We start from the raw sequence: 27220 nt of genomic DNA, 5'->3' as shown, positions 1-27220 counted from the left end.
CTCTTTGGGCAGTATACTTAGCCTAAGGCCCTCACCTCTTTAAAAAGGAAAATAGGAAATTGAAGCTCAGAGAGGTGAAGTGACTTGCCCAATTTCCCAGGAGTAGTGAGTGGTGGGGCTGATTTTCAAAACCCAGGTTCATGTGACGCCAAACGCTTTCCCCCTTGTCCCTGGTCCTTCCTAACTTCAGGCGGAAGTTGTCAGAATTGCTATCAGGGGGACTCACTGGAGGTTGGCACCGTGTGCTCTCTGGGATGTGCTCTGTGTCTGCTGGTTTGAAAGACAGCAGTGAGGGAGGACAGGGCTTCCCACTGAGAACAAGACCAGGATCTGGACCAAACCCCCGAGGTTAGAGAAGAGTGGGTCCAACCAGCAGCAGTGAAAAGAGATGTGAGAAAACTTACGCTATCGTAGTCTCATTATACCGCTTAAAGGGTCTCTTGTCAGCCGACAATGGTCTTCAGTTGACCTGGAAAAAGAAAACATATTGCACTGCTGTTTATTTTCACTCAAAATGCTAAGTTAACTGAGTCTCTGGGCAGAGAATTTTTTTTTTTTGGCAGAAAATTTTAAATTATAGTCACTTTTTTTTTTTTTTTTATTAATCACGAAGAGGGCTTTATAAAGATCCTGATGGTGAGCCACAATTCCCCACTCAGTGGAAGCAATCGTGACAGGAGTCAGTGGACAAGTGGTTGGAACAGAGTCACAAGCTGCCATGGTAACTGGGGGCAGGGGCAGAATGAGAACTTACAGTCTCTTGTTGGAATCTGGTTTTTTGTTTCCTTCGATTGGTAAACCAAGGCTGAGATCAAAACCACCTTTGTTTCGAGCCCCCTCTCTCTCAGCAATATCTTGTATGTGTCAGGTCCTTTTATTTGGTTTTCCAAAGCACTTCCACATCTCCGGTCTCGCCGCACACTCACAACCCAGTGTGGGGTCGGACATTCTTATTTCAACTTAGAGATCCGAAAGCCGAGGCCGACGCTAGCCAGGAGGTTTGCTATGGGCCTAGAGATCGCTCCTGGCAGCGTCACAAGTTCAGCATTCTCTCCTGCAGGTCACTCTGCCCGGCAGCTGATCCTGCCTGAAACCGAGCAGGGCACCCAGGGTTCACACAGAGGTGATGACTCCAGGCCACGGCTGCACAAGTGCAGGAGTAGATATGAATAAAGCTATAAAAGTGACTGCATTTTCAGACCTAGACATTTGCACTAGGATCAACGGAGCCATGCGAGACCTGTCACTACCTAGTCAAAGGAAATCGCTTGGCTTTTTCCATCTTTCTTCTTTTCCCTTCCCCTCTACTTCCCTTTCCTCCCTCCCCGCTCCCCCTGCTTTCCTCCATCCCCCTTTCCTTGGTCAAAGCAGAGTTCACTGACAAAACCAGGAACAATGCAGTCAGGCTCATGTTCTCACTGACTGGAGAACTGTGCAGAATCAGAGCTCTGTGGTCTCGGGCTCCTTGTCCCACACTTTGGCAGGTGTGCTCTGCATTGATCAGGGGGCAGAGGCTTTCAGTCACCCCATGGGGACTGGGGAGGAGGACACAGCCATGTCCCATGCTGAGCATGATTTCATAGAACTGGTGCACTGTGTCCCTCATCATCAAATAAATGATCTGAGCAACCTCATCTCAGCAGGTTCCAGAAGCAGAACAGCCCCATCTAAGGTATCTGCTAGGAGAGCTGTGAGAAGAGCTTTCCTGGGCAGCGGAGAGAGAATCATCTGGTTGAGGACTCAGTCAGTCTCTGCCACTCGAAAGCCTCACTCAAGGAAGGGACTGAACTTCTCCAAGCCTCAGATACCTGATCTGTAAAACGGCAAACCTAACAGCCTCCCCACAGGTTGTTGGAAGAATGAAGTCCCAAGCACAGTGTCAAGCAAACAGCAGGTACTCAATGAATGTTAGTTCTCTTCATACCAGTTCTTTCTTTAGGATTCCCAAATGAGTGACCCCATTTGAAGGGTTAATTCTTACCCTGAGAAATCACAGTCTCTCTACGGACTTTGTTATATCTGAAGGCCAAGGCTAGCTTGAGTGTGGGCAAGTGGGGCCAGCTTTGAGAAAGAGGAGCCCGGTATTAACTGTGCATTTCAAAGGTTTTATGAAGTCACAGAATCGAATTCTTACATTGGTGATGTCTCCCCTCACTGAACCGGGGCAGAGGGGATCCCTTCTGGCTATAAATCAACCTTGTATCACACTTATTCTGATCATAATTATATAATTGTTCATGAGACCGTTTTACATCTACACACTCTCCAAGAGCAAGGATGAAGCCTAGCACAGTGCCTGGCACACCCTGGGTGAATAATGAACAGAAAAGTTCCCACTTGCCTTATCTCCTTCCAGCCAGATCTCAGTTCTGTTAGTGACCCAAGAGCTGGGATGACAATCTGCACTTTAGAGATGAGGACACTGAAGTTTCGAGAGGTGGTACCACTGTCAAGGCCATTCAGTAAGTAGTGGTGGGACAGGCCCTTCGGCCCAGACCTCGAGACAACACATCTTGGGCTCCTTTCCTCTGCACTCCTCAGCCCTTTGAGTCGTCAGCCTTGCCCTCTTGTTGATTCCAGTGGTGACACTGTATAGGAGTTCCTCTCCTTGGAGCCTTCTGTCTGGGCATGTCATTTGGTGGCCAGCTGCCACAGTTTGAGTGCTGAAGATCTCCTTTCCACCTTAGCCCATTGAACAATGGCTTAGTTATTGGTTGACGAGCGCCCCATCTGATGATGGCAAAGCGAGCCCAGACGTGTCTGGCTGGCTACACGGGCCTCAGGGAGCAGAGCTCCTGGCAGGAAAGATTCCCAGAGCTGGGAACTTAAGTCGGTTAGGTTTGTGCTGTTTGTTAGGGGCAGGGGTGAGGGGGGTGCTTGACATTCAGCTTCAGTACTTTAGAAGATTGGCCATTCCATCCATTCCTGTTTGCTCTTCTACCCTTCTGATCCCCTGCAAAAACAAAAACAAAAACAAACAAACAAACAAACAAAAAACCAAAGCACTTAGGGCAATTGAGTCTCAGTTTATATCCTCAATTCTTTTTTTTCCCTCAATTCTCTTTTAATTGCTATTCATTCTTTACTAATTAACCACATCTCTGATTCAGACAAGTAGTAAACATCCAACCCTCTCCTTTTTCCCCAACAAACCCAGTTCACAATCTTGCCTTACTGTTCTATTACATCCATCTCCCCCCTTTTATCTAATCTCCCCCATCTCTGGGGATTCTTTTTTTTTTTTTAAGATTTTATTTATTTATTTGACAGACAGCAATCACAAGTAGGCAGAGAGGCAGGCAGAGAGAGAGGAGGAAGCAGGCTCCCTGCTGAGCAGAGCGCCCGATGCGGGACTCGATCCCAGGACCCTGAGATCATGACCTGAGCCGAAGGCAGAGGCTTTAACCCACTGAGCCACCCAGGCGCCCCTCTCTGTGGATTCTTGAAGAACACTTGGGGATGCATGTTCCAGGACAAACTGAACTTATGTTTACCAGACATAATGGGAAAACACGTGAACTGAGAGTAACCAAATGTGTGTACGTGGCCCAGTTTCCCTGTGTCTTGTCGTGAGCTGGGGATGAATGATTTCATCTGCTTGGGTTTAGTCAGTGCATCTCCAAAGCCGCAGGGGCTCTTCTCTATCTCTTGTGTCCTTCAAGTAAATTTCCTTAAGCCCTTGATGACAAATCAGAGGCAGGAATGTCTTAAGAGCCACAAGTGAACAGCTCTCTCACTGCTCTGGAGCTCATTCAAGGTTCTTTATCAAGAGTTGCAGGCAGAAAAGGTCATCCTTAAGCCTGCTGTGGTCTGGAAGTGCTGGTAACAAGATTGTCTTTGTAACTACTTCCTTAAAAAGACTTCGGAGCTCTTTATGAACACAAACAATCGCTGAGCTGATAGGGACAGAACAGTAGCACTCCTTCTAATGCGGATGGCATGTGCTTCCCGGTGACTCTCTCACGGAAGCTGCTCTATCCCTCCAAAACCTGCTTGGACAAGTGGTTTCCCTGGGCGCTGAGGCCGGCTTGAGAGTCCACGTAGGCTGAGAGTCAGCACAGACGGGAGAGAGCTGAGGCTGGTCAGGCTGCGGTGGCCAAGAGAATAGGGCAGGATGGGCCAAGTGGCAAAATCAGGGGTGATGTACCAGGGCTGGGTGAGTACCCTTCCTCAGACCATGTGGTTGAGCAAGTCTATAGGCATGTCTATAGGTCAAGCAAGTCAAGCATGTCTATAGGCAGCAAGGAGCCAAGAGAAGAGGCAAGGTCGCAGAGCAGGAAGGAAACCGGAGCCCAGCATGGGGAGCAGAGCAGACACTGGGAGGCCCAGGGAAGCCAGAAGCACAAGTGACAAGGATAATGGGAACAGTAAGTGGCAGTAACAGGTTTATCACTAGGTTAATAAAACCTCTGACTTAACAAGTGAACATGGACTGACTACAAAGGGGGATCAGAGCCACATGTATCTGACTCCATGTATGCTCCGTATACTTAATACACAAATGTGTGAAAACCGGGCAGAAATGAGCAACAGGTGATGATAATATGCACTGGAAGCCGAACCCAGACCCCAATGCAAAACGCCTAGCACAGTGCCTGACATATCCTAGGTACTCAATAAACAGGTCTTTTTCTTCCACTGCTAACCCGCAGAAGGGCTCCCCCTCCCCCAGCTTCCTAGAGAACGGACCGATATTGTGAAGCCACTTATGTGTTACTAGGGTCAGTCTAATTGCTTCGGAAAGCTGTTCACCGCGCACCCGCGCTGTGCTATTTACCTATTCTAAATGAATTTCTTTGTGTCCAAAGGAAAATGCAAGACCTTATCAGGCTGCACTGTACCATCTGCAGAGTTTGAGCTGGAACGCACCCTCTCTGCTCTCCTATCCAGTCCCTAACGTGGGCCTGGCACACGACTGGGGTGGGGAATCTGAAGGAGGTTCTTTTCCACGTGGCATTTTACTTAGGGGGCTTGTCAGTAAGGGCTGCGACAGACCAAGGCAGCGACCCCGGGAGCCAGGACGCACCCTTCCTGGGGTGGGGCGGGCAGGATAGGCGGCTCCCCCAGCCCTGCCCGCCGCTCCCACGGAGAGACCCGGGTTCCCAGGTGAGCGCGGTCCCGCGGAGGGCGGCTGAAGTCAGGCTGCAACTCACCTCGCAACCGGGGCTCGGGACCTGCTGCGGGCAGGGCGTTCTCCACCCACCCCTCCCGCCCCCCGCACACGGTGACATCATGTGTTTAGGGCTGAGTAGCTCTATAAAAGCGGCCCGCGCGGCGCCTGGCGCCCACAGAGCAGACGCGCTCGCACTGCGGGGCTGCGCATAAGGTCCCCAGCGCGGGAACAGACGCAGCGGGAACCCCGGCTGCGCGCTGGCCCTGACCCCGGCCCGGCCCCTGCCCTGCCCCGCCACGCGCGATGTCCCGCAGCCTGCACGCCGCCGCCGCCGTCCTCCTGCTCCTCTGCTTACTGGAACAGCCGGCAGCCCCGGCCCCGCTCCACGGTAAAGTGTCCGCCTCCTCCTCCCTCGGTCCCGAGCGCGCAGCCATACCTGGCTGGAGGACTGCCTGCGGGGCTCACTAAAGCAAACGCAGAATCATTTCGGGGAAGCGTACTCTCCAGGGGCGTATTTTTGGACAAATTGGAAAAGGCGTTTTTGGAAAATTTGTTTTCCTTAGGCGGGCACGACCTGTTGCAGTGGGCGGAAGCACGTTGTCTTGGGATGAAAGCATGCTCGTGCATTCTTGGAGCTCTCCCCAGGTCTGGAGGGGTGGTGGGGAGCTTGCTAAAGAGGAAGAGAAAGGGAACCAAGATTTAAAATGTGCCCCATCCACGATCCATGTGCAGGTGGTCGAGGAGTGAATGTGGCGTCGGAGCCGCCTGATTAGCCCCAAGGCTTTGCCGGGCCCCAGCTGCAGCACCTTCCCACAGTGGTGGATGCTTTTCTTTACCATTTTTACCTCCAAGTCAAGGGGATGATGCATCCCATTCTTAATCATTGTTTTTCTCCAGAAGGGTTCTACTATCTTGACCGTGAGTGTGTGTGCACTCAGAAGAGCATACACACCTCACTTCTGAGTGTAATTAGGGCTCTTAACCCTGACAGGCTGGAGGCTGAGGGTGCCCAACGGGATGGCAGGAGGAGGTGTGGGGACCTGAACCGGAGGCTCCGGTCATGGCAGTGAGTTTGGGTGCATGGCCAAGGTCAAGGTTAGTTAATTCCTGTGAGTTTGGGTGCGTGGCCAAGGTCAGGGTTAGTTAATCCTTAGGAGCAATAAGAGGATGCCAAGCTTTTGCCTGCCTCTCCAACTGCTGGGGGAGCACTTTTCTGGGAGTAGGTAGTGACTTTTGTGGAAACTTCCTGACTTTTGTGGAAACTTCCCGGGTAACTAATGGTAGCTCCTGCCCTTGATGGAGTTTGTTTCAAGTTGTGAGGACATTTGTAGGTTCTACCATTCCTGAGTGGAGGTCCTGGGCTGAGGTTAGGCTGAAACATTTGTAGGACGGCTGAAAGTGACTGTGATGGCTGGAAATGGATCTGCCCTTGCCGGACACGTGGTGTGGGAAATTGATCCTGCTCTGTAGCATGAAAACTCAGAGCCTCTTTCTCTGCTGGAGGTCACTGTGTCAAGGAGGCTGGGTGGGAGGGAGGCGGGGGAGCTGGCCTGTCGCAGTGTTGGCATTACTCTTAATTCAACTTAAATCCACTGGCTGGCAAGATTTGGTTGATATTATTTCCCTTGTCTGGTCTGGGAGAAAGAGAGGGTTGGGGGACACCTGAGTGGCTCAGTTTGTTAAGCACCAGACTCTTGATCTTAGCTCAGGTCTTGATTTCAGGATCATGAGTTCAAACCTTATGCTCGGCTCCATGCTGGGCTCCATGCTGGGCATGGAGCCTATTTAAAAAAAAAAAAAAAAAAAAAATTTTTTTTGGTGGGAGAAAGTGGTTATATGAAAGTGGAAATTAATTTTTAAAACTGTAGACTTTGACATATATTCCTCTTTTGAGAAAGCTGCACAGGGAGCTGAAGTTCTGCTGGAAATCTCTCTTGGAGTTCCAAGGTGCTCAGAGACAGGCGAGAAACAGCCGTTCATTGGCTCTTTCCAGAAGGCCTGTTACTGCCTTCACTCTGGGGCAGCTCCTCCCCCCTTCCCTCTCTTCCCCTGCCTTGTCATTCCCTCCCTCTCCTCCCTCTCTCCCTAGCCCCTGCCCTTGCTCCTGCCCTTTCTCATTCCCGCCCCTCCTTTGCCTTCCCACTCTCCCCATTCTCCAAGTTGGGATGGGGGACCTTGCAGGCAAAAAGCCACTTTCACCCCACACTGAGTAGCCAGCCTGCCTACCCCCAGGTTCTAAGAACACCGTTTTTATTCTGTTATTCCTCCTGGAGTTTTCTTGGCTGCTTAACTGCCTCAGGGGACAAGGTCAAAGCAAAGGTCACCGAGATGTAGCGTGTCAGTATTAACCCAAGGTGGGGAGTGGAGGGGGTTAAGCTAGGTAATGAGGCCAAAGTGTAGTCTGCCCTCCCCGAGCATTTAAACTCCCAACATTTGGCACCGGGGAATGTGTGAAAAAAATGACTGGAGTGGGGAGGAGGGAGCAAAAGAAGGTGAGGTCACATGTCTTCTGGAGAAAACCCTGGAATGCTTAGTTGCTGTGGGAAACATTTCAGTGATTTCTGTGGAGCCTGCTCTGCCTCAACCTGGTTGGAGAGCTGGGCAGTTTCTGGCTGCCCCCGTGACGGTTCCTCAGAGAAGGTTCTAGCATCCAGAGCAGGAAGCAGGCAGGGCCCTGAACCCCTGGCCTGGATCCTTGTCTGTCCCACTTCCTAGGTGAGCACTCAGACCTTCTCCCTGCCCGGTACAGAGTAGGCCTGCAGGTTCTAACAGGCATCATGCTTGGCCTCCCAGGTCTCCCACACAGAAGAGACAAAATGTCCCTCCTGGCAAAGCCTGTTCCCTCAGGAAGCCTCCAAGGTGTAGCTGCAGGGGCCTTGGCCTGGCCTGCCTCCTGCATGTGGTCAGGACTCCTGCCCTAAACAGGAGGCGGGAACCGTGAGGTGCTATTTCCAAATAAAACAAACACGTGTGCATATGCATATCCCTTAGGGAGTCTTCCTCCGGTCAGTTCTGAGCTGAAGAGAGACCAGGCTGGGTCCTGACCTTCATCTGATGGACCCCCCCCTCCCCCCGCCTTCCTTGGACAGAGCTGCTTCTCTCCAGCCTCCCGCTCCCGAGTCCTTCCAGACACTGTCATTTATACCCAAAGCACCAAGGCCTGAGGACCAGGTGGGCTTGCTCAGAGAGAGGAAGGCAGGAAAGTTTACACCGGATGCTGCAACTTTTAAAGAATGCGTCCCCGGTCCTGTGTCACCACTGGAGGTCTCAGTCCCCGATGTCCACTCTGTGGCCTGGTCCCCGAGCTTCCTGCAGTATCACCTGGATGCCACACCTGAGGATGAGCCAAGACTGACAGGGGAGACGGCGTAGCAAGCTTTGGTAGGGAGAGCTCGGAAGAGGTGGAATAGTAAAGGCGATGATTTGATTCGGGGGCAGGTGCCGTTAAACTCCTGGCCCAGGCCGGACGGCTGGGAGGCAGCAGTCATGTTTTTGGTGGCCGTGAGGACGGACTCCCGGATTACTTGTGAATGTTTGTGTGCTGAGCTTCCAAGTGCTCTGCCCAGCTAAGTGGCAATGGCCTGGATTCTTCTAGCTCTGAATTCCAGAACTAGTTCTGAAATCCAGAACATTTTCAGACAAAAATGCCTGGAGAGATTCAGAAAAGAGGTTGGAGCTTGGTTCCAAGGCAATGCCTTCCTTGTTCCTTTTCAGGGTCGTTTCAGCCAACGGGCTGGCAGTTCATTCCCTGGGGGGTTTGGTTCTGCCTGTCTTCATCTAATTGCTAATTCCGGTTAATCTTGGGACTCTTAACTCTCCTGGGGTGCATAGCAGGTTTTAGGGGGTTCTATGGACCTCTTGAAATTAATCATACATGAAATTTTGTGTGTCCAAGCCTGTGGGCATTTTTGTGAGGAAGAGGTCTGGAAGTACTCACCAGATATTCAAAGGTGTTTGAACACCAGCCTCCTCACTCCTTGCACTACCCGAAAGATGGAGAAGGAGACTCAGAGAGTTCCCGAGTTTACTGGAGGGCCTGGCAAATGTGCAGAGACACTTCTTAGCAGACACTGGTCTTCCACTGCATGGCAGGGGACTTTCATTTGCTTATGGATAAAGCAAGGTGATGGCTGTAGGTGGCCCCTTGGGGACCTCGCTGCTTCTCTTCTGGGGAGGAGGTCAGTAATACCTCAACCTACACAAATCAGGGAAGAACCATACAGGCCTGTTTTATTGGGATCTGGAGATACTGTCCAAATTGAAAAAAGCTTCAAGGTGCCCTAGGGACCAGGAAACTAGCGAGGGGTTCCAGGGGACTGCTTTATTAAAAAGCCTTGTAGAACCATCTGATGCTTTAAACCATGTCCAAGTGTAACTGGCTATTACCATTTTCAAAATTACCATTTTGAAAATTAAAAACAAAATTAATTAAAAGCACGGAGGCAAAGAAAGGAACCAGAACTACAGAAAACCATGAGATTAAACTAGCTTTGCGAAAGCAGCAAAATCCTCTTTTCGCTTTTAAAAATCACCATTGACTCGAATAGGAAATGCTCAGTTGTGGTTAAGGTTGAAGGTTGCTGGTCAGTTAGGTTTTTCCTGCAAATCAGTTCCCAGGAGAGAAAGGGGAGGTGAGAACCTTCCACTTCTGACTGTACCCTGTGGTCCAGGCATCGTGGTGCCATGAGAAGCCAGGAGAGGCATTCGGAATTTGAAGAGTCCCTCTCGCTGGGTGTGTCCTCTGAGACACCCTGAGTCTCAGGGTCTCTGTGAGGTGAAGAGGGAGGTTTCAGGCAGGGTACCAAGCATGCAACCTGCAACATTTTTTTTTTCCTAAGTATGTTTGGATGTAGGAACGGGGGACTTGTGTGCGTGAAGGGTGTGCAGTGGGAGGTGGTAGGTGACTTCCGTGATATTCCTGGCAGAGCCTCTCCTACGCATTCTCTCCACCCCTGGAATTCTAACTCGGGGGAGGGTGGCAGCTTCCTCAAAGAAAAACTTTTCCTTTGGAGGAAAGTTTTCTCCTCTTTACGGACTGATGTGAATGGCTCTCCAGGGTGTGTTTGTTTGGTGGGAGAAAGCAAGAGGCTTAACAGTGTTTCCAGTATGCTGACATCTGTGTGCAGAAATGGGCAGAAAAAATGTGATTACGTACGTGTGAGTAGTCACACTGTGAAAATGCTCCCAGCAGCTCATAAAACTGGCTCTCTCTTCTGGAAGCAGGGAGATTGAGTGGGAGGAAGAGCTTTTACTGTGTACCCTTTGGGAGTTTTTGGGTTTTGCAACTTGTGAGTTTTTTTTTTTAAACACATATTCAGAAGATAAAATTTGGCTTCTCTAGGATCTGAAAGGCTTCTAATCAAGAAGCCCCCTCCTTCACTCGCGAGTCCCGGCTCCCAGTCACTGCCCCGTGCCCCCCTCTGGTGTGCAGCGGCTCTGGGAAGCAGCTGATCTGATGCAGACTCTGACAAAGTCTGCCATCTGGGCATCCGCCTCCTTTCCAGCCGCACACATTTCAAAATCCAATCTATAGCGTTTTCTCTCGCTGGCTCAAGCTCTGTGGTACTTACTTTATTTTGTTTTGTTCTTTGCAGGATCCAAGTGGAGCTATTTTGGTAAGTAGAGATCTTAAATACTTTTTTTTTTTTTTTTTTAAAGATTGATTTAGAGAGCCCGAGCGGGGCGGGGGAGGGGCAGAGAGAAAGAGAATCTCAAGCAGACTCTGCATAGAGCACGTGCCTGACATGGGGTTCGATCTCATGACCCTGAGATCATGACCTGAGTCGAAATCGAGAGTCGCACCCTTCACCAACTGCGCCAGCCAGGCGTCCCCTTAGATACTTTTTGGAGGAGACCGTTGTATTTAATGAAAAAGCCCAAAATGCTGTGATCTGCGGAGGTTATCGCGGAGGTCGAGAATAGTGACTCTGATATCATGAACAGAATAAGAAGGCTTCTCTAAAGAACTGTTTGCACAGGCTGTGTGTGGTTCTTTCTCCAAGCACAGGAGCCTGCCCTGTGCATTCAAACTGTGAATCCTAGCGTTCGGCTTTCCAGAGTCCTGCAAGGATTTCTACCAAACCTCCCAGGTGACTGTGCCTAGGTTACTCCAGATTGCAGGGGCGTTGGGTGGGACAGAGACCTTCTCCTCCATAGGACATTTATTCTACAATAAACAAAGAATAAAGGGCTCCTTTCTGGAAGTTTGGCTCAGAATTTCAGCTGTCCGCGTGTCTAGAATTAACGTCTTGCTGCCATGTTCGTCAGTACGTGGAGTTCCGAGGTGGTGCGGGCCCATCCTTACTGGGACATCACGTATGCAGTGGGGTTTGGGGGGATTGGGTCAAGAACGACATTTGACATCTCGGGCAGACCAGCAAAATAAGCAGATTGCAATCAGTTCAGCTGGTGTGTGAAATGAACTGGGAACCTGGTCATCAACTGGTGTGGGAATGGGAGGTGGTGCCCCAGGTGCACGGACAAGTGCAAGGACATTCATGTCTTGTGAGGGGCAGTCAGGAGCACTGGGCAAGATAGACTGTTCCAGAAAGAGGAGGCTGGAACTGGCCTCCTTGACACAGGAGGAGGGATGACCAGCAGAGGAGTTGATCCCAGCAGAAGCAGAATCCACAGAAAGGTCTGACTTAGATTTTCAAAAGCTAAGCTTTGGCTGTTTATTAGCCCGGGAGGCACAGAAAATTCACTGCGCTAATTCACCAACCACCTACAGGCCAAGGTCTCCTCGGCTCCGGTGTTGCATGGCTCCATCATTACTAATATCCCTTACGTACTTACTTGTGCAAGAAATGCCGCTACGTGGGTGGGTGATGAGAGGGGCTGTGCTCTGTAGTGGAAGAACTTGCAGCTCCCGGTTCAAAGCTGAAAATGGCAGGTAGGGTATAAAGGTTCAGTGCTCTGCTGGTTCCGAGGAAAGAGAGTGCTCGGGCTGGATGGCCAAGGAGGGCTTCCTGGAGGGGGAGGGCTTTCCTCTGGACCTTGGAGGATGGAGAGGGTTCAGTGGGGGTAGGAAGGAAGTGCTGATGGCCAAGATGATGATGGATCCCATGAGCTGAGGCAAGAAACAAGATGGTATTTGGGGGATGTGGGGCAACATCCACAGAAAATGTTCTAGGGAAGCGATTAACTCTAAGGTCAGAAAGAGACGTTGGGTCGAACAGGAGAAGACATGGGCAGGGGCAGGCTGGACCCTTCCCATTTTGTCCCAGAGATGAAGGGGCAGCGCAGGGAGTCATCTGTGTTTTAGGGAGAGTCACGTGGCAGAGAGGAATGGAGTGGGAAGGATGGGGGACAGGAAGAGCTCTGGCCTTTGCACAGTTCCTATTTGATGTCTTCCCATCCAGCTTGGGGATGGCAGGCAGACGGAAGGAGAGGCAGGACCAATACTTGCCTCAGGAAGACTCAGCAGAGTCTGGACCATGCTGGGGGGTGACAGGAGCAGCGCAGAAGCATTGCTTTCTGACCGCTCACTCTGGCCGGCCCTCCCTCCCACATCCCCTGCACCACCGGAGCCGTGCTGAGGAAGCAGAGGGCAGAGTCTAATGGTGTGGGACATGCATAGGCGGAGTGCAGAGAAAATCTGGCTTTTGTGGAGTGCACTGAATGCACGTGATGTGGGGTCAGCCCTCGGGGGGGCTGGGTGAAGGAGGTCAGACGCAGGGAGGCCAGGGAGGTGGAGGCAGACAGGTCCAGGCTGGCAGCCGGCACCGGTGCTCAGAGTCATACAGGGAAACAGACGGCCTGGCATAGGTGTTGGGGGGGAAACGGGTTCCAAGCCCTGAGGGCGGCACTGGCGAGTCGAGCCAGATGTCACGTGCTGGCTTTCCCAGGGTGCAGACCTCAGCTACTTTGCACGTAGATGCTGCTGAGTCATCCTGATCCAGAGGCCTCCCATGGCTTGGAACACAGGGTAGGACTTCCAGAAGCACATGGAAAGAGAACCCTACTCCCGTTTCCCCTCCACAAAGTCACCAGGCTGACTTCCTGGATGGCCTGCCTGGAGACGGGAGGACCTTCTGGTGGTCAAGCTGGGGCCCACCCTGCCCCTGTGCACCTCTCTGGGGTGGCTGAAGCAGCAGGTAACTGTGTCCTGGGTTTAGAATTGCTGAGCAGGCCATCCCCACTGGGAACCAGTCCCAAATCAGTCCTGCTGGGCCCCAGCAGCTCCTCCACCCTGAACCGGGGGGCAGTGGCAAGTCAGGTTGCCCTGTGAGCAAATGATCAACTCCAGCTTGCCGAAGTGAAATCTCTGCTGTTAGAAGTCAAGGTCGCAGGTGCCCTCCTGCGGTGGGGGTGACGGGAAGGAGGTACAAGGTGGGTGCGGGCTATGTTTTGTTCCTTGGTGTGGGGGCTGTGTTCAGGTGGTGAGAAGTCATCAAGCTGTTCACTGTTCACTGATGACACACTGTTGGGTATGTCTGTTGTAGTCAATAAAAGAGTTAACAAATTCCAGCTGGCAGGGAGAGTCATCCTTACCCTGGAAGGTTTTTTGGCCCTTCCCCACAAAAACCAAAAAAAAAAAAAAAACCCTAAAAAAAACCCAAAAAAAACCCTAGTGTGTTCAAAACAACAGAGCAACCAAAAAGAATGACTGTGTTGGCATTAAGGACCTAAGGGCATGTCATGTGAGCAGAGAGTGGGCCCCGTGCTCCAATCCTGAGCACACCAGACGTTGCGTTGGGGCTCCCCAGATGTGAGCTCACTCAGAAGCAGATGTCACTGTCTCTAGAGATCTGGGAGGAATAAGATAAGCCTTCGAAGAAGAGGGGATGGATGGGGAACAGGGAAGCCAGGCCCTCCTTCTGGAGACGTCCACCTCTCCTGGAGTCCAGGGCCCTACCTGCATGATAGGTACCCCTTGGGGCCAGCCCTTCCATCCCCCCGCAGGGAACTCAGGAATGATGGTGGCTTGGCCTGGGGATGCCAGACAGTGGGCTGCAGCCCCTCACAGGCCCTCCTGCCCAGCTTCTCTGCTGTGGTGGCAAGGTCCTGGGCTCCGGCAGGACTCCGCAGGACCCAGGCACTGCCACTGCGTTCCTTGTGCTGCTCTCTCTCCTTCATCCCAGACCAGAGATTCCCGGTCTTAAAGGATTTCCTTTGAGAATCAGGAAGGGATCCTTCATGGAGCCAAACCCCTCTGGTTCTCCAGGCTCCCGCCTCCACCCACGTTCTGTCCCAAATCTGCTGGAATATTAGGTTGCCACAAACTTTCCCTGGCACGTGACATCCTTCCCAAACCCTAAGAACTAGATGCGAAACGTGGAGGGAGGCTGGTGGTGGTGGGGGGGGGGGAAATCTCTCAACTTTCTATTCTGTAGTCGGGATAAAGGTGCCGCGTGGCCTCACACCCAAATGCAGTTCAGAAGGCAGACTTGGAGCTCAAGGGTGAACTTGAGACAGCAGTGAGAGGGCACGTGCAACTAAAAGGCTGATTTCATTAAGAATAGTTCTTGGGGTTGCCTGGGTGGCTCAGTGGGTTAAAGCCTCTGCCTTCGGCTCAGGTCATGATCCCAGGGTCCTGGGATCAAGCCCCACATCAGGCTCTCTGCTGAGTGGGAAGCCTGCTTCCTCCTCTCTCTCTCTCTGCCTGCTTCTCTGCCTACCTGTGATCTCTGTCAAATTAAAAAAAAAAAAAAAAAAAAAGAACAGGTCTCGGCTTTACCCAAGGTAGAGATGGTCAGCCAACGGCAAACACCCCTGTGAGCTCTCCCCCAGTCCAGCTGCTGTCCTGAGGATGAATGTGAAGAGGCACAGAGAGCTCTGAGGACAGAGGCAAGAAAGGCCAGAACGTGTTTTTCATATGAGGGAGCTGAATCCCTATCCTTGTGTGTTGGGGGATTTCCCCTAAGGCTAGCAATCCAACCCACTATCATTTTTGTGATCTGTGCTGTAGTTCCAGTCACTGCTAATTGAAGTTGGGACATCCAGGCTCTATTAGGATGTGGTGTGGTGTGGTGTGGTGTGGTATGGTTGGTCCACCAACTCAGAATTATTTCTCATCTCTTCCGAGCTGCAGAATTGAAGTTTGTGTGTTCTGGGGGCATCTTGGCCTGCATTTCAGTGTTCGCATCTGGCCTTCCCAGCAGGCTCAAACAACAGGGAAGCTAGGATTGGTTCCTAGAGGTAGGTATAGAGGCAGGGGAGTAAGGGGAGGCAGAACTGGAGAGTGCACAGAGCCCAGAACCAGGCAGACCTCCATGAATATCTGCGAGGCTGCTTTCTGGCTGAATGGCCTTAGGAAAGTGACTTAACCTGTTGGAACGTAACTAAACTCCCCTCTGAACTTCAGGGTTTTCACCTACCAAATGGAAGTTTGGCTCAGCAGCCTCAGTGTCCCCGGGGCCTGGGATGCCCTTCCCGAACGAACTCGAAGAACTAGAAGTGAAACAGGTGGGGGGGATGCTGGGGAGAAAAGCCCAACCCCTTCACTCCTGCCCTTTAGCAGTCGCAAAGGCACCTTGTTTGATTTTGTTAGAAACGCGCATTCTTGGGCCCATCCCAGATCTACCACAAACAAAAAAAACGCTGGGGCTGGGCGACCCTGCAGTCTCTTTGCACAAGCCCACCAGGGGCTTCTGATGCCCCAGTCCAAGCCTGAGAAGCACCCGCCGCTGTAGGGAGGATTAAGTAAGACAATGTGGGGAAAGAAGCTGGTGGTGCTTGGCACAGAGCAAGCACGTAATACAGCTAATCACCGTTTTCCACCCCTCTGCCCCCCGCCACATGGGGGTGGGGGGATTATAGTAGCTAATATGTGAGAAAATGCCTCGTAAGCTCTGTAGCCCCAGACAAATGTGAGCTGTGTTCGAAAGGGCTGGCTTCTTCATGCTTTGCTGAATTGCCTGAGTTTTTAATAGCAAGGGGGTTACTGAACAAATAGGACATTTCCTTTGTAAGAAAGGGATTAAGCAAAAAATACAGACTCCTTACAGGCCAGGATGTTCTTTCTAGCCATGTCCTTCAGGCCACGGTGAAGTCAGACCTCATCTCCCTGGTGCTTTCTGGCCTCTAGGGACCAGTCCCTGAGACATCCTCAGCCTCTCAGTCCAGCCCCCGGGGAGCCTCACGGCTTATCCTTAATGGAGCCAGGGTGGAGGCCCTGAACCTGGGAAGAAATCAGAGGTTGGACTGTTAGGATTTGGAGCTAAGTAAGCCCAGCCCCAGGCAGGAGCCCTCACCCACCAGAGGCAGAGTAAAGCCTTAGGACTGCAGGGTGAGAGTGGGCTGACCAGAGCAAGGAGCGGGTCCTGTCAGCCTCTGGCTTTGCTTAGACTTGCCCCTTCTGCTTCGTGCCCCCCGGGCATCCAGGTGAGGGCAGAGCACAGCCCTCCAGGAGCTGGTGAAAGCCCTTGGCAACCCATCCTCAGCACGTAGAGAGATGAGCTCTGGGGTAAACTAGCTCCAAAGGAAGATTTAAGCCAAAAAGGCTTGACTTCAAAGCAGATGTGTGAAGGAGGCTCCAGGCAGGGACTGGAAAGTCTGGTTTTCCACAAAGAAGAGAATGGATCAGAGATTGTTCCAGCAATTTCCTGGGGAGGGAGGGAGGGCCCTCTTTTCTGCTCTGCTGCTGTCCTCCTGTGCAGTGGCCACCATAGGGGTGAAGGGTGCAGGCATCACTATGGAGCCCAGAAGCACAGCCAGACTTCCGGGGGCCACACCGGGTGGCCATGGACAAAGACGATAATTCATTGATTCTCAGATACACATTTTTTCCCTATATTTTAGCATCTCAAATAGGGGTAGATCATCAGTGGTGTCTGGAAGCAATGAAATAGGGTAGTTGATCCACGAATGCTCGCTGAGAAGCCCTCTGTCACAGGCCAAGAACACAAGGAAAGGAGCTGAAATGATTAATTTCCACAATTAAATAGTGAAAACAGTAAGAGCAAAGAGGTCGAAGACTAACGGCCAGTATGTACAGTGTCCAACACAGCACATAGCAATGATGGGGAAACAAATTTGATTTTCAACTGTAACTTTTTCCAATTTTCAATTCATGTACACTTTTTGGTAGTGTTCAATAATATTACAAGTATATAAACAAAGTGATTTGGGTGCTCTGTATATGTGTATGTGTGTGTTTCAATAAAAGTTCTTCTTTAAGGACCAGGCAAGCTCCCTAAATCCCTGACAAGCACCGGATTTTATGCCAACCAGGAAGGAACAAATACAAGGACAGCACTTCCTTCTGTCTGTAAAGGTTGACTCAGAGCTGGTCTAGCCCTGCACAGTTTGTTAAGCTCCTCTTAACGTTTTAAACGGTGTTGCAATCATTAACTTGTGACCAGATCAGCGTGTGACTTCTGGGCAAACTGGATGAGACCCGTCTGGATCTTGGAAGGACACCTGGGCAGTCAGGGCAAAGGGTTCATGCAGTCCCCCCACCTTCTGGGACAGCTGGCTCCGGAAGGCCTCCTTGGTTATGATGAAAGTGAGATTTACCTAAAGCAGGCAGCGCTGACATTGGCCAGTGATACAGCAGCCGCTCCCTGGTGGTAAAAGGATAAAAAGTATCACTCCTCTAAGGTCCCTTAGAAGAAGGGAAACCTGCAAGTGGAGTGGGGAAGGGAGGAAAGGTGACTGAAGGTTGTAGAACAAAGATACTCTGTAGCAAGTCTGAGGCAGTCATGCAAATGACTGTGTTTGCCTTTTAGTTTTGGCCACCAGGAACCCTAGGGCAAATTGATTAACTGTCTATTGTCCTATGACTCAGAGATCTAAAGAACCTTTCTCCTATTACCCTTCCAGGTTCTAGATTATTGTTCCTGCTCCTGAGCCAAATTGTTATAACAGATAGATTTGGGGAATTTTTAGCTAGAAGGGACCTTAGAAGAGTAATACTCTTCTTTTTCTACCACTCTTTTTTTCCACAGCCCTCTGTGGATACTGTTGTTTCAAAGATTTTCTATAACAAATTGATATGTTAGTGAAATAGTTAATTGTCCCCATTTGTTATTATTCAAAGACAGACACAGAAGCCCATCCAAGTTTTCAGTTAGCCCAAGGTAATGGGCTCACACTCATGCTACCATACTGATGAATCCTGAGGGCCGGGGACTGGACTAGATGCTGAAGAAAGGGTGCCTGAGGCTGGCATCTGTCATGCTGGGACTGGGAATCTGGGAGGACACCATGAATTGGATAGGGCCTTCCAGTACAGAAAGAAGCGGTACGGAAGAGACCCCACCTTGTGTTTGGGGAAACACTAGAGAAAGCTTCCTAGAGGAGGGGATATCTAAGCTGAGACCTGGAGGACAGATGAAAGCTCGCCAGGAGACGGGCAGGACGTGGAAGGGTACTGGGGGCTGAGGGACAAATTGTTCCGTGACCACCTAGGCTGGTATGTTCTGGGAACGAGCAAGGAACTCGACATGAGGGGCTGGGGCCAGAGCGAGAGGAGCTCCTGAGCCGGCTGAGGAGGTGGGGGCCTCATTCTGGAGGCAGCTGGGGACTGCTGGAATGTTCTAAGTCGAAACCTGAGGGGATCAAATAAGCGTTTTAGAAGGAGGACGTTGGCTGCAGGGTGGAGAGTGAAAGGAGTGTGAAACGCTAGACAGAGGGAGTTCAGAGGGATGTGGGAGAGGGGCTTGGGGGTGCTGAACCAAGGGAGGGGCAATGGGGGTCTTGACCTGTTGGTAATTCAGCTGGAAATGTTGACACCTCATAGAAATGTAGACGCAATGCAGCCTGCTTGTGGATGAGTGTCTGTCTGTTCCAACTGGCATCCAGACTGCCGTAATTGCCTAGGTGTGACCCTGGGATGGGGGGTGGGGTTGGAGGGGGCCGAAACTGACACAGCCAAATCCCAGCCCTATTTATGAATGAGGCAAGGGAAACTCAGGGTTCCGCAGTGGCCCAAACAGAGGATGAGGGGCCGAGCCAGGACCAGAACCTGGGTCTCTGGAGTCCCATTGCACGTGCTTTCCTGGTCATTCGGCAGATGCTTATTTCATAGCAGGTGTTGTGCGCCCTACACTACACATCATGACACTGTGTAAATGCCATTGAGGAAAGGCGAGGGTTTTTTTTTTTTCTTTTTTTAAAGTAAATAATCGAATTTGCCAAGAACAAATTAGGCCAAATTAACTTGTTTTTCTTTCCCTCATTGGGACAAAAGGCTTAGTGGTTAAGAAAACACAATAGACTTAATACCTTTTGACACAGATAATAAACATTGGATACGGTTCCTTGTGCCACTCTCATGGGAAATGTAGATCAAAGACCAGTGTGGTTGCTAGGGAGAAAAAAATTAATAGATTCCAGCCATTGTTACTGTTGGCAACACATGGATGTTACTCTGGTTGGGGTTCCTCTAGAGGTAACCCTGGATCTATTTCCTTCTCAGATTCTTTGGAAGAGGATGGGCAGCTACAGAAACGTGGTGGTGGGAGTCGGGATGGGAGTTGGCAGGAACCACAGTGGAGCTGGTCAGACAAGGGGGTCAGAGCGAGTGGGCTGGGCGGCGGGGGCAGAAGGAGCATCCCTGGGCGAGTGTGGCCGCTGCAGGACGAGGGCAGCCTGCAAAGACTGAAGGGATGTTGAATGCCAGGCTGCTGTGCTCTGCCGCTCTGGGTGCTGGGGGAAGGAGGGCATGTGTGTCACTCACACACAGACACACACTCGCACACATGCATGCCTGCATCCGTAGTCATGTGCATGGCTGCATCCTGGGATACGTCTACATTCGCACACACGCCGACGGCCATCCCCTAGCCTGTGAACTGGGCTTCGCCTCTCAGCTGGCTTCTGACTTATGGCATGGGCGTTTCTATCGCCCTGCTCGGAGAGGTACTCCTCGGGTGAAACCTCCAAGGGACTCCTCAGTCCTTCCTCCTGGCAGCTCCCCGAGAGTCGCCCCGGCTGTTGGCAAACCTTTTGGTGATGCTGCCGCCAGTAAGGATGATGTTGGGAAATTTCCATCCCTGAGTGAGACTGAGCGTACAAATCACACTGAGTGTGCAAAGCTGCCTGGTCAGCAAACTTGTTACACCTTGGAGAAAACTCCGCTGTAGGAGCCTAACATTCTTCTTGCACATAACCGCTGTACGAAACACAGATACTTCTTCCATTAATAGCCAGGGGCTTGCTTCCCAGTGAGGATCAACTTGTCCAGTTACCACTGGAGAAGTTTTTCTCTCAATGGCGGTTTTCCTTTTTGTTTTGTTTTGTTGTGAGCATAAGCCCGCTGCAAGCAGGGCAGTGTTCCAGGGCCTCTGCTGGGTACAGGGGGGTGAGCAAGGAGCCCTTCCCAGCTTCAGGGAGAGTCATCCAGAAAAAGGATGTAGCTGCCCAGGGGCTGCTCAGGCAGATGCACAGACCCCAGCCCAGGGAAGGTGCTCAGGAAACATTTGTTGAGTGAATGTGGAAGAACGGTTTATCTCTCTGTTTATTTTTGACTCTGGGAGTCAGGGAAGGCACCAGGGAGAGGGTAACACTTGATCTGGAGTGATAGGGTTTCCGAGATGAAAGCAGGTAGAAAGCAATGCTGCATCACCATGCATATCTCATTCCAAGTACAGGGAGACCACAGGGAACCCTGGATCTGTTTTCCGGTGAGGTGAAGGGGAGGACTTGCTCTAAATGGTTGGCAAACAGCCCTCAAGAGAGAAATGAAGCATTGAGACAATTTAGCTCAGAAGGACGTGGGGCCCAACATGTCTTGGGAGCCTATCACTTCTGGACAGCGTGCATTCCTCACCATGGGAATGGGGGAGGTGGGGGCCGCCGCTTTCCTTCTGTGAGCAAAGCTCAGGGCAACTGGGAGATGTGCCTGAGGTCGCACGGCTTGTAGGTGGCTGAGCTGTGATGGGCACCTTGGCTGGACGGCTCCTGAGCCCATGACCTTCCTGTTGTACTTTGTGCCTCTTGGGAGAGGAGATGGGAAGTAGCCTGCAGAAGGATTTCAGGTGAGAGAGACCCATGCAAAAGCCAGTTTTCTCACTAAAAAAGGAAAACTGGGGGAGTAGCTTTGCAAAACAGCAAGAGGGCAATAGGTCAGCTATCGGAAAGCACTTCCTCCTTGTGAAAGCTGGGAAGTGAACTGAGTCAACATCGGGTCCAGGTTTAGAGGCCAGTCACCCTTCGCTTTAGTTCAGGTTCCCCTGTGGGTGACGGTACAAAGTTCGAGTCTTTTATCAGATCCCTTTTCTTCATTATTTCCAGAGTCCCCAGGGAATACTGACAAGGTCACAGATGCCTCCATCACTGTTCTTCCCCTCTGGCTCTGGACAGACACCCAGGGCGTACCTGTGGGTCACCACTCACCAGCCTGTAACTGCTGTCACTGCCCGGGCTCCGTGCCCGCTAAGGCACTTTGGGAGCCGCCACAGTGGCCAGTGTGAAGGGCTGGGGTCGGAGGCCATCCTTGCTGCTTACTGGCACTGTGACTTTGGGCATGTATCATCCGACCTCGGTGCCTCTGTCATCTCCTCTATTTATTTATTTGACAGAGAAAGAGAGAGAGCGCACTAGCAGGGGAGAGGGAGAAGTAGGCTCCCCACTGAGCAGATGTGCGACCTGATCCCAGGACCCTGGGATCATGACCTGAGCCGAAGGCAGACACTTAGCCATCCACTGAGCCAAGCGGGCACCCCCTACCGCCTGTTTCTGTAGATAAAATTTTCTGGGCACGCAGCCATACTCACCATTCACACAGTTCCTCCGAGGCTGTGGCAAAATGAGGCAAGGCTGGCAAGTAGTGACAGAAACCGTACAGCTCAGAAATCATAAAATACTGGCCATCTTGCCTTTTGCCAGAACATGGCAGCCGACCTCTGATACAGAATGATGCCTGGCACCTAGTGAGTGCTCCTTACATGGTAGCTTTAAAAAAAACAAAAAAAACTCATTAAGCCTTGGAATTGAGCAAAAAATTCAGTTCGGACCCTGGGATGACAATCAGTCTAAAAGAAAAATCTTCAACAGATGTGTCTGTGCACAGTACTCCCTGAGGGCAACGATCATTCCTTTGCCCATGGGTCCCCCACCATCACGTAGGCACCAGTCTTGCTCTCCTGGCCCAGAGTCCTCGTGTGCTCCCTCTTCCCTGTCTCCAGGCCTCTATTCCTCTTTCTGGCCCAGGATGATTCACAGTGAGAGCACCCAGTCCCTTCAAGAAAAACCTCCACGCTGTATGGTCTGGCCCTTCTTGCTTATGCCCAAATGAGGCAGTCCCAATAGTCCGTCCAGTCCAGGCTGCCTCAGCCTTCGCGCTACGAACATTCTGGGCAGGATAATTCTGTGTTGTGGGGGGCTGTCCTGCACATGGCAGGATATACAGCCTCATCTCTGGCCTCTACCCCGTAGGTGCCAGTAGCACCTGCCAGCCAGGGCTCCAGAATGTCTCTAGACATGGCCAGATGACAATGTTGAGAATACGGACTTGAAGTCTGAAATACCATCACAAGTGGAACAACGACATTCCTGTCTAAGACACCTAAATACATATTTAGAAAAACAGTGTCCTTGGCATAGACGCAGACCTGTGAAAGATGCATCCAGTTTGTATCACTGGATCACTAAATAGAACACTCAGCATCCCAGCCTGAAGCACCCTGTTTGGATGGTCTTGGCTGGGGCTACGGTTTCAGGGAGACCCTGGGTGGGGCCCTGCCTCACATCTGTGTAGTGGAGAAGGCGGGTCAAAGTGCTCCACGCGGCAACATGGGGAGGGCCTCCCCATGAACCCATTTCTGCTTCCTCCCCCAGAATCTGGAAGTTGCTTATGAACCCCATACCTGCCCACCCCTCATCCAGGCCAGTTTTTCAGCTTCATCGGTTTGTACATCTGCCTCGACCTCAAGTGACAGGAAGAAAGCGCTGGTGGCTTGAAAAGAAGGGTTTATTCACCAATTCACTTATTCTTTCCACCTGCCCTGAACTTATTATTCTTGGTGGGCTGGTCCTGGGATTAGAGATAAGCATGACACAGCCCTGGCCTTCAACGGGTTGACAGCCAAGGGCCCAGCAGCCGTGTGAGCCAGCAATTACAGTGGAGCAAATTAAGTGCTGGTACACCAAGGCACTGGTGCTGTGGACACCAAGGGAGCACGAAAGGCCTCCGTTTGGGGGAGAGAGTGGCTGTCAGGCCTGCCTGAGGAGCTGATTCTTGAAAGACAAAGGAGCTAGGCTAGGAGTCTGTGGGAACGTTACTGTGGATGGGCAGATGCAATTAGGGCAGAGCAGGGCTTTCCATGGTGGACCACAGAGGTCTGAAGAGGGAGTGAGAGCACATGGCACAGAGACACAATCAGGTGTCGGCTGCCTAGTGTTGGAGGAGTGGTGATGGGAGACTCTTACTGCTGGGTCTCTGGTGTTTCAGCAAGTCTGTGGGAAGAGGTGCATCTGATGGCTTTGGTTCCAGACTATCATTTCAAGGATGTTTACATAGCAGATCATTTTATAGGCTAGAGGGGGTATCTCCCTGCAGGGCAGAGGGCAGATTTGTTTGCTGCCCAGTAAGATAAAGACAAGGTCTCCCTTGGGAGTAAAGTTGGGTGGGCTTGCCGATTGCCGCTCTAGAAGATTGGGATTTCCTAAACGGGGAGTTGCATGGCCATGATGCTGAGCAGTTGGCACGTGCAGGTGTCACCCAGCCCTCGTCGTGATGCCCTGTGGAACCGGGCTTGGCAAACAGGCGCAAATGTTGCTCCGCTACTGCTGTGAGTAATAAACTGTCCTTTCTCTCCAACTCAGGAGTCTTGTGTCTTTGCAATGAAGCTGTGGCAGCATAACTTGTTAGCTTGGGTGAAATTTTAGCTCTCCGCCCCCCTCCACTCCCTGCCCACGGACCTCAGATTTTTGACAGGTGGCAGTGGGGAAAGCCACGGTTGGAGGACGTGAGATCACAGCGGGCTTGAGGGCTGCACTGCAGATCTTGGGATAACTCTTAAAGCCTTGAGGAGCGACTGAAGACCTTTCAGCAAAGTAAAGTGCGAATGTGGTGTGCATTAGCGTGGAGAGGGGAGGGCTGTGGGGTAAGCCCAAAGAAACAGGGCCCGTGAGGGGCACAGATATGAGCTGTGGGTCTGAATAAAGGCTGTGCCAGTGGGGACACAGCAACACCAAGTCTGAAAGAATCTTGATATGACCCTTGACAGTACTTTTTCTGATGCAGAAGTCAATCCAGATAACTCATTCCATGCTTTTTGGTATCTCTTTAGACCTCTCATGCTGTGACGTTCCTGAAGCTCCTTGTAGGTCCCTCAGTTTGGGTTTGTCCAGGGGTTTCTCATGAGATTCAGGTTGTACATTTTGGCATGAACATCACAGAAGTAATGTGTCCCTGCTTGTGCATTTCATCAGGAGGCACTTGATGGCATTGTTGGTGATCATTTTGATCATGTAGTTAAGATAATGCCTGGTAGCTTTCTCCATTTCATTGTTATCATGTTTCCCTTTTATAAATCATACATAATCTGTGGGAAGATCCTTTGAGCCTGGATGTACAAAATTTGAATACTGATTGAATTTGATTGGTTTGATTTGATTGATTGAATACTATATACCAGTATCGTATTAATCACTAAATTTCCTGACTTGGAGAATTGTACTGTGATTATGTAAGAAAGTGTTCTTGTTCTCAGGAGACAGCCATCTAAGTATTTAAGTACCAGAGAGCATGATGTCTAACACTTTTTCTCAAAAGAGAGCCCTGACTTAATGATGGTTCAACCTAAAATTTTTCGGTTTTAGGATGGTGTGAAAGTGACACACATTCAGTAGACACTAGACATGGAATTGTGAGTTTGGGTCTTTTCCTTAGCTAGTGATACCTGGTGTAGAGGCAGTAACCCCAGCTCCCATGAGCCACCCCAACATGAGATAAACAACTGACATACTTATAACCATTCTTTATCCAGACAACCACTCTGTTTTTCAATTTCAGCACAGTACTCAACAGTTTACATGCGTTATTCAACAGGCTTTGTGTTAGATAATTTTGCCCAGTTGTAGGCTAGTATAAAGCATGCTTAAGGTAGGCAAGGCTAACCTGTGATGTTCAGAAAGTTAGATGCATTTTCAAATTACATGGTATTTGCAACTTACAATAGGTTTATTGGGACATTATCCCATCACAGGCTGAGGAAGAACTGTAATGACAATAATAATGTACGTATAGATGTATACATTGAGAGAGTAATAAAGCAGGTGTGACAAAATGTTAACAGCTAGTGTTTTAGGTGAAGAGTATATGGGAATTGATTGTGCTTTTCTTCTAACTTTTTCTGTACGTTAAAAAATTTTCAGAATAAGCTTTTCAAAAAGACACATAAAACTAAAATCATTATTTCCCTGTGCCCAGCAATGGGATCAAAGGAGAAGATTCGATTCTAGGTTTTGGTGTGGTACATCCATTGAGACAGAGAAACTCGAAGAAAGCGAGAGAAGTTTTGGAAGAAGGATGGTCAGAGAGGAAAAGATGGCAAGTTTGGTTGTTCTTTTTTAATCGTTTGTCTATCTGCCTCCCTCTGCAGCCATGTCTGGTTTCAGGAAGCCAAGGGCATCCAGTAGGGGCATCTAGAAGGCAGCAGTTCTGGAGCTCAGGAGGAAACTGGGTAGGGCAGAGGTAGACGGAACCACGGGAAGGCTGACATTAGGGGGCAGGGAGCTACCGGTAGTGGGAGAGGAAAGGTTTCAGAAACGGGGTGGTGGTGGACACGGGGGCCAAGGGCTGCAAGAAAAACAAGAACTGAAGAATCTGTTTGAATTCAGTGAGGCGTGGGCCTCAAGTCAGAGTCACAGAGCAGCGAGTCTGAATGGGAAGTAAAGAGGCACAAGCCAGCAGCTTAGGCAATTCTTGGAAGATGCTTGGTTGCAAAACAGAGGCGAGAGATCACAGTAAAAGCGAAAGGGGAGGTACTGATTCTATTAACAGACATCAGAAGTCCACAGCTAAATTCCTTGTGGGGATCACATTCAGCTTAGATATCCAGCATTGTCCCTGACCTACTGTCTAGCCCCGAATGCAGTCATGGTGGGTTACCCCCAGCCTCACACTTTTTTTTTTTTTAAATTTATTTAACAGACAGAGATCACAAGTAGGCGGAGAGGCAGGCAGAGAGAGGGGGAGAAGCAAGCTCCCTGCTGAGCAGAGGGCCCGATGCGGGGCTCGATCCCAGGACCCTGGGACCATGACCTGAGCTGAAGGCAAAGGCCTAACCCACTGAGCCACCCAGGCGCCCCCCAGCCTCACACTTTTTTTTTTTTAAGAGATTTTATTTATTTTTTTTATTTGTCAGAGAGAGAGAGAGACGGAGAGAGAGCGAGCATAGGCAGACAGAGTGGTAGGCAGAGACAGAAAGAGAAGCAGGCTCCCTGCCGAGCAAGGAGCCCCATGTGGGACTCGATCCCAGGATGCTGGGATCATGACCTGAGCCGAAGGCAGCTGCTTAACCAACTGAGCCACCCAGGTGCCTCCCAGCCTCACACTTTTAACAAAGACGAGCAACCCTCCTCTCTCAGCTAGAGGAGAAGGCTATATCAATGATTCAAAGCACTTGAGACATTTCCAGACCTCTTCTTGCCAGGGAAAGAGCCAGGCACAGAGGCAGCTTCTGCCCACATCATTTGCTCTCCCACCAACTTCCTTCTACTGCCAGAAAACATTGCCACACCACTTTGTATGGAATACGCCTCTAAATTAGCATTATGACGTGAGGGTTCCCCTTCTCATTTGGGAGCCTGTTACAAATAATAGCCTCGTTGACCCCTAGACCCATGTTTCCAGGAAACCAGGCTGAGACTTCTTCATCTTGCCTTCACGCTGGCTCTAGTCATGGACCTTTTTTTTTTTTTTAAGATTTTATTTATTTGAGAGAGAGAGAGCGAGCGAGCGAGAGAGCGTGTGTGCACTCACACACATGTGATGGAGGGGCAGAGGGAGAAGCAGGCAGGGAGCCCGATGTGAGTCCTGATCCAGGATCCAGGATCCAGGATCCTGGGATCATGGCCTGAGCTGATGGCAGACGCCTAACCACCTGAGCCTACCAGGTGCCCCGTAGTCACAGGCTCTTCTAAAACGCACACAGGTGAAACACTGCTGCTTGATTCTAGTCAACAACTATTTTACAGACTAACAGGGCAATTTAA

General features: G+C 50.7%; 1 protein-coding gene across 8 annotated transcripts in view; it reads left to right on the top strand.

The window, feature by feature from the left end:
- Positions 1-5100: 5100 nt before the first annotated feature.
- The window catches only part of CA12 (carbonic anhydrase 12), a 56513-nt gene continuing 34393 nt past the window's right edge, over positions 5101-27220 (top strand). For 3 of the 8 annotated variants that reach the window (XM_013059558.2, XM_004758751.3, XM_004758749.3), the window contains exons 1-2: positions 5106-5501; positions 10708-10728. In XM_013059558.2, coding sequence (XP_012915012.1) covers positions 5417-5501; positions 10708-10728 — 106 coding nt within the window. In that variant the 5' untranslated portion in view covers positions 5106-5416. Of the gene's footprint in view, positions 5502-10707; positions 10729-27220 lie in introns of all 8 variants that reach the window. The other 5 variants (XM_004758750.3, XM_004758747.3, XM_004758746.3 and 2 more) reach the window with 4 other exon arrangements.

The sequence above is a fragment of the Mustela putorius genome, unplaced genomic scaffold (assembly GCF_011764305.1).
Source record: "Mustela putorius furo isolate JIRA1106 unplaced genomic scaffold, ASM1176430v1.1 tig00003896_pilon_pilon_pilon, whole genome shotgun sequence".
NCBI classification, from domain to species: Eukaryota; Metazoa; Chordata; class Mammalia; order Carnivora; family Mustelidae; genus Mustela; species Mustela putorius.
This window is presented reverse-complemented; position numbering and strand designations above follow the sequence as displayed.